General features: G+C 32.7%; 1 protein-coding gene across 1 annotated transcript; it reads right to left on the bottom strand.

The window, feature by feature from the left end:
* Positions 1 to 317: 317 nt before the first annotated feature.
* Positions 318 to 15,890, bottom strand: arsh (arylsulfatase H). The gene is made up of 11 exons (XM_087804072.1): positions 15,873 to 15,890; positions 14,612 to 14,767; positions 10,234 to 10,355; positions 5,925 to 6,047; positions 5,655 to 5,857; positions 4,040 to 4,260; positions 2,240 to 2,376; positions 2,047 to 2,184; positions 1,834 to 1,993; positions 766 to 887; positions 318 to 685 (listed from the first exon to the last, which is right to left on the bottom strand). Exons 1-11 carry the CDS (start codon positions 15,875 to 15,877, stop codon positions 318 to 320), a joined length of 1,755 nt encoding a protein of 584 aa, XP_087660198.1. The 5' UTR covers positions 15,878 to 15,890.
* Between the last annotated feature and the right edge of the window lie 1,106 nt (positions 15,891 to 16,996).

Here is a 16,996-nt window from a genome sequence, read left to right as displayed (position 1 = left end):
GTGATCTAGTGTGTGTCGTCGGTTGCGTGTTCTAGTGTGTGTCGTCGGTTGCGTGATCTAGTGTGTGTCGTCGGTTGCGTGTTCTAGTGTGTGTCGTCGGTTGCGTGATCTAGTGTGTGTCGTCGGTTGCGTGATCTAGTGTGTGTCGTCGGTTGCGTGATCTAGTGTGTGTCGTCGGTTGCGTGATCTAGTGTGTGTCGTCGGTTGTGTGATCTAGTGTGTGTCGTCGGTTGTGTGTTCTAGTGTGTGTTGTCGGTTGTGTGATCTGGTGTGTGTCGTTGGTTGTGGGATCTAGTGTGTGTCGTTGGTTGTGTGTTCTAGTGTGTGTCATCGGTTGTGTGTTCTCGGCAGCCACACAGCGGGAAGGCGCCGCAGCACGGCTGCAGCCACGGACGCCACAGGATCTTCTCCCAGGTCATCTGGTTCTCAGCGTCGCCGGCGAAGGATCCTCGGTGGACGTCCACGGCTCTGGAGATCCTGGCGAGCGCCTCGGCGTGTCGGGGCTCGGTGTCGGGGGTCAGAGGTCGGGACTCCGAGGGGTCGCGCAGGAGATCGAACATGAGCGGCGGGTCGTGGCGGGTCACGTGACTCCCCGAGCACGGGCAGATCCCGGCGCCGTAGCAGCCGACGGCGCCCGGCGGGTCGAAGTCGGGCGTGAAGAAGTGCACCTTGAAGACGGAGGCGCCTGCGGGGAGAAGGAACATATATTCTGGGATCTTCACGAAACATTCCACGTCCAGGTGCGACGCGTCCGTGTGGACCTACTGTCGGGGGGGCGCCAGCGTGCTGCGTTCAGGAACCCACCGCAGTAGTGGAACATAAACTCGTGCTCGGATCGCGACTCTTTACCCTCCAGCAGCGGCAGCAGGTCGTGTCCGTCTAGAGGTCTGAAGACGAACATCGTTTACTGCGACATCGTAGAAGATTGTTCACTTCAACTTTTTGAATTTTTGTTTGTTGTTTTTAAGCTTAATAATTATTACAAAATAATTAAATCCCATAATTTAAGAAAGTCGTTTTTAATGAATAATTTAATTAAAAAGTTGTAATATTAAAATGATTTCTTTTTATTCTTATTTTAAATTAAATTACTTAAAAAAATAGATCAAATTTTCTTTCAAAACATTTTTTTAAATATAAAGTTTAGTGAAAAAATCATATTAAATATTTTATTCATTCGTCATCCTTTTAATTCAATAAACCGTTTTTTTTTTTTCAAACTTTATATTTAAAAAAATGTTTTGAAAAAAATGTGATCTTTTTTTAAGGTCATTTAATTTAAAATAAGAATAAAAAATAATATTTTTAGTATTAAAACTATTGAATTAAATTATTCATTAAAAACAAATGTAAGCTAACATTTTTATTGAATTTAAAAGGATTTAAAAATATATATATTGAACTAAAGAACTAGAAAATGTATCTGAATAAGTGGGATTAAAATATCAAACTCTACGTGAAAAAACATCCATCATTTTCAAATATTCATTTTCTAAAACTGAATTAGTTAAAATTCAATATTTCAATATAGAAATTCTTCAATTGAGTTTTTTAATTGAATTATTAAATGCTTGAAAAATGAAGTTTTAACATTTTTAAATTCACTCAATATTCTCACCACTGATCTTCTTCCAATAAAAATAAAATAAAATCACTTTAAATATTTGAAAATAAAAAATATGTCGCTAACTTCAAATGTGCATCCTGGTCAGTTGAACTACTACGCAATTCAAAATACAACATGATCTAATAGAAGATAAAATTTAACTTAGTTATAAAACTTTTCGACTAAAAGCAGCCAAAAGTCAATTTTCCGACAAACGAGAGTCAAACCTGTCTGGTCGAGCGTCTCCGGCCAGAAGCGTCAGCGTCGGGTACAAATCCATGAGGCTGGTGGGTTCGTCCACGACTCTGCCCGCCTCCAGTCTTCCGGGCCAACGGAAAATCCCGGGCACACGGATCCCTCCCTCCCAGCCCCCCATGGCCTTCCCGCCTGCGGAGAAACAAGATGGACGCACTCCGGCGTGACCTCATACTGGTTCATACCTCTAAAGATCCCGTTCCAGCCGCCCTTCTGTCCCAGCACGGGGTCGGCGTCCTCCAGGTGACCCCCGTGGTCGGACGTGAAGTAGACCAGGGTGTGGCGGGCGAGGCCGAGGGAGTCCAGCGTGTCGATGACCTCACCTGCGGGTCGAAGGTCATAGGCTCGTTCTCAAAGGTCACGTCGGGCGCGACTCACCGATCATCCAGTCCAGCTCCTGCATGTTGTCGCCGTAGCGACCGTGTCGACTCTTCCCCGCGAACGCCGGGGTTTTGAAAAGAGGGGTGTGGATGTGGGCCAGAGAGAAGAAGAGCAGGAAGGGCCGGTCCACGTTTCTGATCGGTTCAGACAGAAGTAATCGATCGCACCACAGAACTACAGCAAGTTACATGAAACTTCCTTTTCTCTTCAAATTCATCTTAATAACGATCAAAACCTTTAACACTACAAGTCCCAGCATTTTTTCTGTTCTAATGCCCCAAAGAAGCCGATTGGCTGAAAACACCTCATTTTGTTATGTAAACCCAGCGATCATTGTGGCACCACAGGAGGGAACATGGTAGTGCGGGAGCTCTCTTCTTGAGTTTTGTTGAATTACACAATGAATGTTTCAGTTATTTCTATTATTAACTTAAAATGAATGTTGCCTTCTTTTTTTTAACAATATCAATAACCCCAATTTATTATAATAATATATTCATTTAAAATCATCTCATTTATTTTTTTAAAAATGCTTAGATATAACATCTTTCTTTAACAATAAAACTGATTTCCTAGCTATTACAAGTGTTCTTTATTCCTCTTTACATTCTTTATTGATATATTTTCTATATTATTAGAATGATTATATACGTATATATTTTTTCGTCTCATTTTTTTTAAGTGACTAAACAGGGGTTTGAACACAAAGATCCAAAATAGCTCTAAATCAGTAGAGCTCAAGTATTTTAAAATTAAGATTATATTGAAGACAGGAAAACATTGTTTTTAAATAAATGTATTTATCGGGTCTCTGTGTGGAGAATCTTGTCTGTAACGAGGTGGTTAAGATGAATTTATCTGGTGTCGTGAAGGTTAGTGTTAATATGGATTTAAGCCTGATGTGGAAAAAGGTTCTCACAAGTCTTTTTTATTTTTTATTTTTATTATTTTATTTTTATTATTATTTAAATTTTCTATTTAATTTTATTTTCATTTGTATTATTATTTGTATTTATACTTTTATTTTTATATGCATTATTATTTTTATTATGATTATTATTGTATTATTATTTTCTATAATTTTTTATATTATTTTATTATGATAATCTTCATTTTTAATATTATTTTTATTTTATTTGTATTTTTATTTGTATTTTTTTTTATATTTATGATTATGTTTAGTATTTTTTTATTATTTATTTTATTTTTACTATTTTATTTTTATCATTTTATTTGTATTATTTTATTTTTATTATTATTTAAATGTTCTATTTAATTTTATTTTCATTTGTATTATTATTTTTTTTTTACTTTTATTTTTATATGCATTATTATTTGTATTATTATTTTTATTATTATTATTATTATTGTATTATTATTTGTATTATTATTTTCTATAATTTCTTTATATTATTTTATTATGATAATCTTCATTTTTAATATTATTTTTATTTTATTTGTATTTTTATTTGTATTTTTTTTTAATATTTATGATTATGTTTAGTATTATTTGATTATTCTTTTCTTTTATTATTATTATTTATTTTATTTTTACTATTCTTTTAGTTGTTTTTTTTTGTTCGTATCATAGAGTGAAGAAGTTTCGAAAACGAATATTCAAATCAAAGAAGCTGGAAATTATTCTTATGATGGAAGAAGTTAATAGTTTCTAACTATTTGCTACAAGTTTAAATCAAATAAATCAAATTAAAATCACTCTTTTATGAAACACAACATGAATAAAATAACAATAAAATGTCATATTCATCTCAATCATATTCCAGGAAAACCTCCGACCTTTGGATGAACCCTTTGGCTTCTCCCAGCATCCTCTGGGGCAGCGTCTCCAGCCTGAGCGGCTGCTCCACCACGTCCTGGTTCCTCATCAGGACACAGTTCCACGTCGACAGGAAGTTGAACGGAACGAACCAAACTGCAGCCGCGAGGGAACTGAGCAGGAAGAGCAGCACGAAGACCCACAAGCTGATCTGGACCAGACCTAGTTTGTGAAAACACACCTGAAGACACCAGGACAAGAGGTTCAGGAGCGAATCATCCATTATTGGATTCAACTCAAACTTTTTTATGCTTTTAAGTATTTTTTAAATCATTTAATTCAATTGTTTTTATTGAATTTGTTTTTAATAATTATCAGATATATTCAAAATAAATTGTTGGTTTTTTTTCCACACACAGTTTTAATATTCAAAAATATGTTTTTGTTAATTCAACTTTAAAAACTTTAGTTACATTTGTAGCCTTTTAAGATCAATTTAAACATGTTACGGTTCAAGTTTTTTTTTGTTCCTGTGAAGTTATTTTATTATGATTATTATTTTCTATTTATATTCTTTTTATTATCTGCGTTAAATAATTGATGTAAAAAAAATGTCCTGGTATATTAGGTCAAGTTATGGGTCGAGTTGACCCGAAGGCCCGAAAACAAATGTATATTTGTGGTATCCCTTGTGTTGTCTCAGGGTCAAAGGTCAACGACCTTCACCACTGCATATGTATTTATGGAAGCCGGGGAGGGTCGGGTCACTTTGACCCAGAGACAACACAAGGGATACCACAAACACATATGTTTTCGAGCCTTTGGGTCACCTTGACCCTGAGATAACACAAGGGATACCACAAACCCATTTGTTCCCTGGCCTTTGGGTCACTTTGACCCTGAGATAATACAAGTGATGCCACAAACCCATTTGTTTCCTGGCCTTTGGGTCTCTTTGACCCTGAGATAATACAAGGGATACCACAAACCCATTTGTTTCCTGGCCTTTGGGTCACTTTGACCCTCAGATAATACAAGGGATACCACAAACCCATTTGTTCCCTGGCCTTTGGGTCACTTTGACTCTGAGATAATACAAGGGATACCACAAACCCATTTGTTCCCTGGCCTTTGGGTCACTTTGACCCTCAGATAATACAAGGGATACCACAAACCCATTAGTTCCCTGGCCTTTGGGTCACTTTGACCCTGAGATAACACAAGGAATACCACAAACCCATTTGTTCCCTGGCCTTTGGGTCTCTTTGACCCTGAGATAATACAAGGGATACCACAAACCCATTTGTTCCCTGGCCTTTGGGTCTCTTTGACCCTGAGATAACACAAGGAATCACACAAACAAAGTGGTTTTCGGGTCACTTTGACCCTGAGATAACACAAGAGATACAAAATGTATGATTGAATTATTGGAATAAGAATTTATATCTGTAACTGTTTAAATGAAATGATTCAATAAAAGCAAATTTAACTTTTCAATATAGAAATATTCAAGTCAGTTCTTCCAAAACATCGTTAATTTATTTAAAAAAGAAACAATATTCTAATAGTAAAATGTAAAGTTTTTAAAGTCAACATGGCGACGACAGCGACATGCGTGACGATCCGCCTCCTCACCAGAGACAGGAGAGCGAGGACCAGCAGGAGGGTGATCTGGTGCAGGGTCTGCTGCAGGTCCGTCATCACGACGCTGCCGTGTCCCGGCGAGCAGTCGCTGAGGAGCGTGAAGGGAAGGCCGTAGAAGAAGCCGAAGCCGTGAGCGCCGGGATGATGGCAGTGATCTCGTCGGCGCTCGCAGCTCAGGCCCAGATGCCACTTCCCTGAGCAGACGGGTCGTCACGACCTTGACCTCCACCCACGACCCCCCCGACGACCTCCGACACTCACCCACCAGTCCGGTCTCGTAGCCTCGTCCCTGGAGCCTCTTGGCGAACGTGGTCTCGCTGGAGGGGAGCCCCCCCGACCCCCCGAGGAACTGCAGGACGCGCGAGCGACCGACGCCGACCATACCTGCTCCAGCACACGTTCAACTTTAAATCAGGTTTTTCACTCAAATCAGGTTGAATTTTTTAATTTAAAAATATCTAACAATTAAAAGAATATATTTTTACACATAGAGTTTGATATTCTAACACCAATAGTTCATGTTTTATTGAAGTTCAATATTTTTTAATTCGTAGACTTTTAAATTCCATATATAAATGTTGTTATAATAGAGTCACCAGACTAGACCAACAGAGCACCGAGCTACTGGATCAAATCCTACGAGTTAAAAAAAAGTATTGAATTAGAATTCTAATAATGAAAATTTTATATATATATATATATATATATATATATATATATATATATATATATATATATATATATATATATATATACATATACATACATATATATATAAATAAATAAATAATACATTTGTTTCGAGCATTTAATCATTTATTTAAATTACATAATTCAATAACTTGTATATTGATATTGTATATTTTTAGGTTTAAGTATTGAAATTAATTTTCTCACATAGAGTTTGATATTTAATTCCAATATTTCATAAATATTATTTCTAAATTCAATATTTTATATGTTGTTATAATAGTGTCACCAGACTAGACCAACAGAGCAGGCAATCAAAAATTAATTTAAATTTAATCATCTATTTAAATAATATAATTCAATAACTTGTATATAAAAAGCTTGAATCTATTTTTTGGTAATTATTTAATTTAATTAATTTTGACACATATATTTTGATATTCTTGTTCCAATATTTAAAAAATAATTTTTCCAAATTCAATATATTTTTTTTATTAATAGTCTTCTAAATTCCATATATAAATGTTGTTATAATAGAGTCACCAGACTAGACCAACAGAGCACCGAGCTACTGGATCAAATCAGAGGCTGAATCTATTTTTTGGTAATTATTTGAAATTAATGTTATTATTCCACACATATAGTTTGATATTCTGATTCCAATATTTCATTCTTTTTTTTCTGAATTCAATATTTTTAAAATTCGCAGTCTTTTTAATTCAATATAAATGTTGTTATAATAGAGTCACCAGACTTTACCAATAGAGCACCGAGCTACTGGATCGAATCCTACGAGTTAAAAAAAGTATTGAATTATGGAATTAGAATTCTAATAATGAAAATTGTGTATATATATATATATATATATATATATATATATATATATATATATACACATATACATACATGTATATATAAATAAATAAATAATACATTTGTTTCGAGCATTTAATCATTTATTTAAACTACATAATTCAATAACTTGTATATTGATATTGTATATTTTTAGGTTTAAGTATTGAAATTAATTTTCTCACATAGAGTTTGATATTTAATCCCAATATTTCATAAATATTATTTCTAAATTCAATATTTTATATGTTGTTATAATAGTGTCACCAGACTAGACCAACAGAGCAGGCAATCAAAACTTAATTTACATTTAATCATTTATTTAAATAATATAATTCAATAACTTGTATATAAAAAGCTTGAATCTATTTTTTGGTAATTATTTAATTTAATTAATTTTGACACATATTTTGATATTCTTGTTCCAATATTTAAAAAATAATTTTTCCAAATTCAATATATTTTTTTTATTAATAGTCTTTAAATTCAACATATAAATGTTGTTATAATAGAGTCACCAGACTAGACCAACAGAGCACCGAGCTACTGGATCGAATCAGAGGCTGAATCTATTTTTTGGTAATTATTTGAAATTAATGTTATTTTTCCACACATATAGTTTGATATTCTGATTCCAATATTTCATTCTTTTTTTTCTAAATTCAATATTTTTAAAATTCGCAGTCTTTTTAATTCAATATAAATGTTGGTATAATAGAGTCACCAGACTAGACCAATAGAGCACCGAGCTACTGGATCGAATCCTACGAGTTAAAAAAAAGTATTGAATTATGGAATTAGAATTCTAATAATGAAAATTTTATATATATATATACATACATATATATATAAATAAATAAATAATACATTTGTTTCGAGCATTTAATCATTTATTTAAATTACATAATTCAATAACTTGTATATTGATATTGTATATTTTTAGGTTTAAGTATTGAAATTAATTTTCTCACATAGAGTTTGATATTTAATTCCAATATTTCATAAATATTATTTCTAAATTCAATATTTTATATGTTGTTATAATAGTGTCACCAGACTAGACCAACAGAGCAGGCAATCAAAACTTAATTTACATTTAATCATTTATTTAAATAATATAATTCAATAACTTGTATATAAAAAGCTTGAATCTATTTTTTGGTAATTATTTAATTTAATTAATTTTGACACATATATTTTGATATTCTTGTTCCAATATTTAAAAAATAATTTTTCCAAATTCAATCTTTTTTTTTATTATTAATAGTCTTTTAAATTCCATATATAAATGTTGTTATAATAGAGTCACCAGACTAGACCAACAGAGCACCGAGCTACTGGATCGAATCAGAGGCTGAATCTATTTTTTGGTAATTATTTGAAATTAATGTTATTTTTCCACACATATAGTTTGATATTCTGATTCCAATATTTCATTCTTTTTTTTCTGAATTCAATATTTTTAAAATTCGCAGTCTTTTTAATTCAATATAAATGTTGGTATAATAGAGTCACCAGACTTTACCAATAGAGCACGGAGCTACTGGATCGAATCCTACGAGTTAAAAAAAAGTATTGAATTATGGAATTAGAATTCTAATAATGAAAATTTTATATATATATATATATATATATATATATATATATATATATATATACATATACATACATATATATATAAATAAATAAATAATACATTTGTTTCGAGCATTTAATCATTTATTTAAACTACATAATTCAATAACTTGTATATTGATATTGTATATTTTTAGGTTTAAGTATTGAAATTAATTTTCTCACATAGAGTTTGATATTTAATTCCAATATTTCATAAATATTATTTCTAAATTCAATATTTTATATGTTGTTATAATAGTGTCACCAGACTAGACCAACAGAGCAGGCAATCAAAACTTAATTTACATTTAATCATTTATTTAAATAATATAATTCAATAACTTGTATATAAAAAGCTTGAATCTTCTTTTAAATTCAACATATAAATGTTGTTATAATAGAGTCACCAGACTAGACCAACAGAGCACCGAGCTACTGGATCGAATCCTAGGTTGAATCGATTTTTTGGTAATTATTTGAAATTAAAATTAATCTTTTTTTTCCCCCACAGATGGAATATTAGTTTCTAGTGTCAATATTTAATAAATATTTTCTCAATTTTTTTTTTTTTTAAATAATAGTTTTCAATAGCATTTAATCACTTATTTAAATATTATAATTCAATAACTTGTGTATGTGAAAGGTAGAATACATTTTTTGGCAATTATTGAAATGAATTAATTGTTTCACACAGAGTTTGATATTCTAGTTCCAATATTTTATAAATATTTTTTTCTAAATTCTATATTTTTTAATTCATAGTCTTTTAAATTCAATATATAATATATAATAGTGTCACCAGACTAGACCAATGGAGCACCGAGATACTCGATCAAACCTTTTTATTGAGATTTTCTTTTGAGCATTTTATCATTTATTTAAATAATATAGTTCAATAACTTGTATATTAAAAGGTGGAATCTATTTTATTAGAGTACCAACTACTTGATCGAATCCTACGAATTAAAAAATATTTGAATTATGGAAATAGAACTTTAATTATGAAAAGTAAAAGATAATACTTTTTTTTTTATGGTATTTAATCATATATTTGAATCATAGAATACAATACATTTTATAATGAAAGGTAGAATCTACTTTTATGGTAATTTTTTAAATGAATGCTTTTTTTTTTTCCACACAGAGTTTGATATTGTAATTTAAATTCAATAAAAATGTTGGTATAATAGAGTCACCAGACTAGACCAATAGAGCACCGAGCTACTGGATCGAATCCTACGAGTTAAAAAAGTATTGAATTATGGAAATAGAACTTTAACAATGAAATTTAAAATGATATACATAAAATAAAAACTTTATTCGATTATTTAAAGAAAATAATGTATTATTTAGATTCAAAATGTTAACATTCTTAAGACACTGATACTTTAATAAAAGGTCAGCGACTCACCCGAGCGAAGCGGGTATCGTCCGGTCATGAAGGCGGCGCGACTGGGCGAACAGAGAGGAGCTGCTGAGATGTGCTGAGTCAGCTTCACGCCTTCAGACGCCAACCTGTCTATGTTGGGAGTTCTGACCGAACAAAGACACGAGATATAATTCTAACGAACAAAGACACGAGATATAATTCTAACGAACAAAGACACGAGATATAATTCTAACGAACAAAGACACGAGATATAATTCTAACGAACCGAGACATGAGATATAATTCTAACGAACAAAGACACGAGATATAATTCTAACGACCCGAGACATGAGATATAATTCTAACGAACCGAGGCATGAGATATAATTCTAACGAACCGAGGCATGAGATATAATTCTAACGAACCGAGGCATGAGATATAATTCTAACGAACCGAGGCATGAGATATAATTCTAACGAACCGAGGCATGAGATATAATTCTAACGAACCGAGACATGAGATATAATTGTAACGAACAAAGACACAAGATATAATTCTAACGAACAAAGACACGAGATATAATTCTAACGAACCGAGACACGAGATATAACTCTAACGAACAAAGACACAAGATATAATTCTAATGAACCGAGACACGAGATATGATTCTAACGAACCGAGACATGAGATATAATTCTAACGAACCGAGACACGAGATATAATTCTAACGAACAAAGACATGAGATATAATTCTAACGAACCGAGACACGAGATATGATTCTAACGAACCGAGACATGAGATATAATTCTAACGAACAAAGACACGAGATATAATTCTAACGAACCGAGACACGAGATATAACTCTAACGAACAAAGACACAAGATATAATTCTAATGAACCGAGACACGAGATATGATTCTAACGAACCGAGACATGAGATATAATTCTAACGAACCGAGACACGAGATATAATTCTAACGAACAAAGACATGAGATATAATTCTAACGAACCGAGACACGAGATATGATTCTAACGAACCGAGACATGAGATATAATTCTAACGAACAAAGACATGAGATATAATTCTAACGAACCGAGACACGAGATATAATTCTAACGAACCGAGACACGAGATATAATTCTAACGAACAAAGACATGAGATATAATTCTAACGAACCGAGACACGAGATATAATTCTAACGAACCGAGACACGAGATATGATTCTAATGAACCGAGACACGAGATATGATTCTAACGAACCGAGACATGAGATATAATTCTAACGAACCGAGACACGAGATATAATTCTAACAAACAAAGACATGAGATATAATTCTAACGAACAAAGACATGAGATATAATTCTAACGAACAAAGACACGAGATATAATTCTAACGAACCGAGACATGAGATATAATTCTAACGAACAAAGACACGAGATATAACTCTAACGAACCGAGACACGAGATATAATTCTAACGAACCGAGACATGAGATATGATTCTAACGAACAAAGACACGAGATATAATTCTAACGAACCGAGACACGAGATATAATTCTAACGACCCGAGACATGAGATATAATTCTAACGAACAAAGACACGAGATATAATTCTAACGAACCGAGACACGAGATATAACTCTAACGAACAAAGACACAAGATATAATTCTAATGAACCGAGACACGAGATATGATTCTAACGAACCGAGACATGAGATATAATTCTAACGAACCGAGACACGAGATATAATTCTAACGAACAAAGACATGAGATATAATTCTAACGAACCGAGACACGAGATATAATTCTAACGAACAAAGACATGAGATATAATTCTAACGAACCGAGACACGAGATATAATTCTAACGAACCGAGACACGAGATATAATTCTAACGAACAAAGACATGAGATATAATTCTAACGAACCGAGACACGAGATATAATTCTAACGAACAAAGACATGAGATATAATTCTAACGAACCGAGACACGAGATATAATTCTAACGAACCGAGACACGAGATATGATTCTAATGAACCGAGACACGAGATATGATTCTAACGAACCGAGACATGAGATATAATTCTAACGAACCGAGACACGAGATATAATTCTAACGAACAAAGACATGAGATATAATTCTAACGAACAAAGACATGAGATATAATTCTAACGAACAAAGACACGAGATATAATTCTAACGAACCGAGACACGAGATATAATTCTAACGAACCGAGACACGAGATATAATTCTAACGAACAAAGACATGAGATATAATTCTAACGAACAAAGACATGAGATATAATTCTAACGAACAAAGACATGAGATATAATTCTAACGAACAAAGACATGAGATATAATTCTAACGAACAAAGACATGAGATATAACTCTAACGAACCGAGACATGAGATATAATTCTAACGAACAAAGACATGAGATATAATTCTAACGAACAAAGACATGAGATATAATTCTAACGAACAAAGACACGAGATATAATTCTAACGAACCGAGACACGAGATATAATTCTAACGAACCGAGACATGAGATATAATTCTAACGAACCGAGACACGAGATATAATTCTAACAAACCGAGACATGAGATATAATTCTAACGAACCGAGACATGAGATATAATTCTAACGAACAAAGACGTGAGATATAATTCTAACGAACAAAGACATGAGATATAATTCTAACGAACCGAGACATGAGATATAATTCTAACGAACAAAGACATGAGATATAATTCTAACCAACAAAGACATGAGATATAATTCTAACGAACAAAGACACGAGATATAATTCTAACGAACCGAGACACGAGATATAATTCTAACGAACCGAGACATGAGATATAATTCTAACGAACCGAGACACGAGATATAATTCTAACAAACCGAGACATGAGATATAATTCTAACGAACCGAGACACGAGATATAATTCTAACGAACAAAGACACGAGATATAATTCTAACGAACCGAGACACGAGATATAATTCTAACGAACCGAGACATGAGATATAATTCTAACGAACCGAGACACGAGATATAATTCTAACGAACCGAGACATGAGATATAATTCTAACGAACCGAGACACGAGATATAATTCTAACGAACCGAGACACGAGATATAATTCTAACGAACCGAGACATGAGATATAATTCTAACGAACCGAGACATGAGATATAATTCTAACGAACAAAGACATGAGATATAATTCTAACGAACCGAGACACGAGATATAATTCTAACGAACAAAGACATGAGATATAATTCTAACGAACCGAGACACAAGATATAATTCTAACGAACCGAGACATGAGATATAATTCTAACGAACAAAGACACGAGATATAATTCTAACAAACCGAGACACGAGATATAATTCTAACGAACCGAGACATGAGATATAATTCTAACGAACAAAGACATGAGATATAATTCTAACGAACCGAGACACGAGATATAATTCTAACGAACCGAGACATGAGATATAATTCTAACGAACCGAGACGTGAGATATAATTCTAACGAACCGAGACATGAGATATAATTCTAACGAACCGAGACGTGAGATATAATTCTAACGAACCGAGACATGAGATATAATTCTAACGAACAAAGACATGAGATATAATTCTAACGAACCGAGACATGAGATATAATTCTAACGAACCGAGACACGAGATATAATTCTAACGAACCGAGACATGAGATACAATTCTAACGAACAAAGACACGAGATATAATTCTAACGAACCGAGACACGAGATGTAATTCTAACGAACCGAGACATGAGATGTAATTCTAACGAACCGAGACATGAGATATAATTCTAACGAACAAAGACATGAGATATAATTCTAACGAACCGAGACACGAGATATAATTCTAACGAACCGAGACATGAGATATAATTCTAACGAACCGAGACACGAGATGTAATTCTAACGAACCGAGACACGAGATATAATTCTAACGAACCGAGACACGAGATGTAATTCTAACGAACAAAGACATGAGATATAATTCTAACGAACCGAGACACGAGATATAATTCTAACGAACCGAGACACGAGATGTAATTCTAACGAACCGAGACATGAGATATAATTCTAACGAACCGAGACACGAGATATAATTCTAACGAACCGAGACACGAGATATAATTCTAACGAACCGAGACACGAGATATAATTCTAACGAACCGAGACACGAAATGTAATTCTAACGAACCGAGACACGAGATATAATTCTAACGAACCGAGACACGAGATATAATTCTAACGAACCAAGACACGAGATATAATTCTAACGAACCAAGACACGAGATATAATTCTAACAAACAAAGTCACAAGGAATAATTCTAACAAACATTAACAAACCCACTGACCTGATGGTGTCGTTGCCATAGCAACCCACGTCTCCGATGCCCAGGTCGTCCACCATGATGAGCAGGAAGTTGGGCTTTCGTTCTTCTTCTGCTGCCACGAGACCTCCAGCCGCCAGCAGCAGCCAGAGAGACCTGAGCCATGACCTGGATTTAAACCTGGAATTAAGCGACAAATATTGATGACGGATTAGTTTAATTGACGAGTTTGAAAGTGTTTGTTAATGCTTTTTTTTTTTTTAAAGGAAAATTGACATTATTACTTTTATTGTTTTTCAAGCATTTAATAATTTATTTAAATCATATAATTCAATAACTTGTATATTGAAAGACTGAATCTATTTTTTTGGTAATTATTTGAAATTAATGATTTTTTTTCCACACTTAATTTGATATTCTAGTTCCAATATTTCATAAATGTTTTTTCTAAATTAAATATATAAATGTTGGTATAATAGAGTCACCAGACTAGACCAATAGAGCACCGAGCTACTGGATCGAATCCTACAATTAAAAAAAGTATTGAATTATGGAATTAGAACTATAATAATGAAAATAATATATATATATACATATATATAAAAAATAATACATTTTTTAATGTTTTTACTTAATACAGAACAATTATAATCTCCTATATATATATATATATATATATATATATATATATATATATATATATAAATAATTTTTTTTTTCTAAATTCAATATTTTATATGTTGGTATAATAGTGTAACCAGACTAAACCAACAGAGCACCGAGCGTCCTTCTTATTGAGATTTTTTTTCAACCTTTACACTCATTTAACTCATTTAAATCATATCATTCAATAACTTCTATATTGAAAGGTTGAATCTATTTTTTGGTAATTATTGAAATGAATTAATTATATAATTGTACAATTGGTAGATGATTTATTTCATGATTGATAAAAGACCGCGACCAACGGTGTTTTCTCAAAAAGTCCTACAGTCCGTGAAGGCGTCATACGTGCAAGCGCTGTAAATAACTTGCAGAAATTATTTATTTATTCCTTTCGTTTAAAAACTGTTGACTTTGAAGAGTCGAATGGAAGACAAAACACAAATAAAATAAAAGATAAAACTTGGTTAAAAAAAAATTCTAAATAGCGAAGTTTATTTATTTTTTTTAAACTCGCGCGTTAACTTCTGCGCAAAAGACAAATAAATGAACTGCGAACACATTTCGACAGTTTTTACACGTTTTGCATGCGCGTGTTTAAAGTAATTTTAAAGTTTCTCACCTCATTCCTGCACAAAGACTCGATTCATGCACTTTTATGACAGAAATCACTTCCTGGTCCGTGGTTTCATCTGTCACGTGGTGTCCTCTACCGTAATGGGCACCGGCAAGCGCGCACACTTTTACATTTGACAGCGCGATCGAATTTTATTTTTCACGCGCAAAATATAAACAACATACTTTCAAACTTCTGCAGAAACACAAAATAGTGTAAAAAAAATATATATACTATTTAAAAAAAAAAGAAATTATTTACGATTATTTTTATAATTATATAATATAATATATATATATATATATATTATATATTATTTTTGAAATACTTCTTTTTTTTACATATATTTTCTATTTATTATTGTATTTTTTAATTAATATTTTACATTGATAAAAACACAGCCTCTAAAGAGAATTAAAAGAGAAATCAAGGAAAGAAAGTCAGGGAAAAAAGCCCCCTAGCGGTCAAAGATAACACCTTATTGCGCTAATATACAGTTAAGTGAACTACAGCACAATTATAATCTCCTAAGAGTATTTTTAGACGCTATTAAAAGCATATATGTAATAATGTACAACATTCCTCGGGCTATTAAATTGTACAATTCTGAGTTCGGGGGCAGGAGTGCAGTGAGTGTCTGGATGTTCTGTTCTATGTTAGTCTTTGTTGTTTTTCTTTGATCTATGTTCTTTATCTTTAGACTTAGATTTTATCATCTTGTTCTTCCTCTTTATGTTCTTCTTCTTATTTTATTGTTTATGTATTATTTTTTATTGTTTTTGAAAAATTGCTGGCTATTGGAAAAAAACAATTTCCCGAAGGAGACCTCCTGAGGGATCAATAAAGTTTTACCTTACCTTACCTTACCTTACATGACAGTTGATTGAAAGGTGTCGTGTTATTAACAAAACCTCATTTGTCGTCGTTGCGTTGCTGTAACCCTACACTCTGACTCACACTCTGGCAGCGACACAACTGTTTATCTTTGGCCAGATCTTGATAAACGGTTTCACAATCTGATTCATGAGAACTTCATAAGAACTTCATAAGAACTTCATAAGAACTTCATAAGAACTTCATAAGAACTTGATAAGAACTTGATAAGAACTTGATAAGAACTTGATTAGAAC

The sequence above is a fragment of the Callionymus lyra genome, chromosome 12 (genome assembly GCF_982586985.1).
Source record: "Callionymus lyra chromosome 12, fCalLyr1.hap1.1, whole genome shotgun sequence".
In the NCBI taxonomy this organism is placed as follows: Eukaryota; Metazoa; Chordata; class Actinopteri; order Syngnathiformes; family Callionymidae; genus Callionymus; species Callionymus lyra.
The sequence above is the reverse complement of the archived record's forward strand: the minus strand, read 5'-3'. Positions and strand labels throughout refer to the sequence as shown.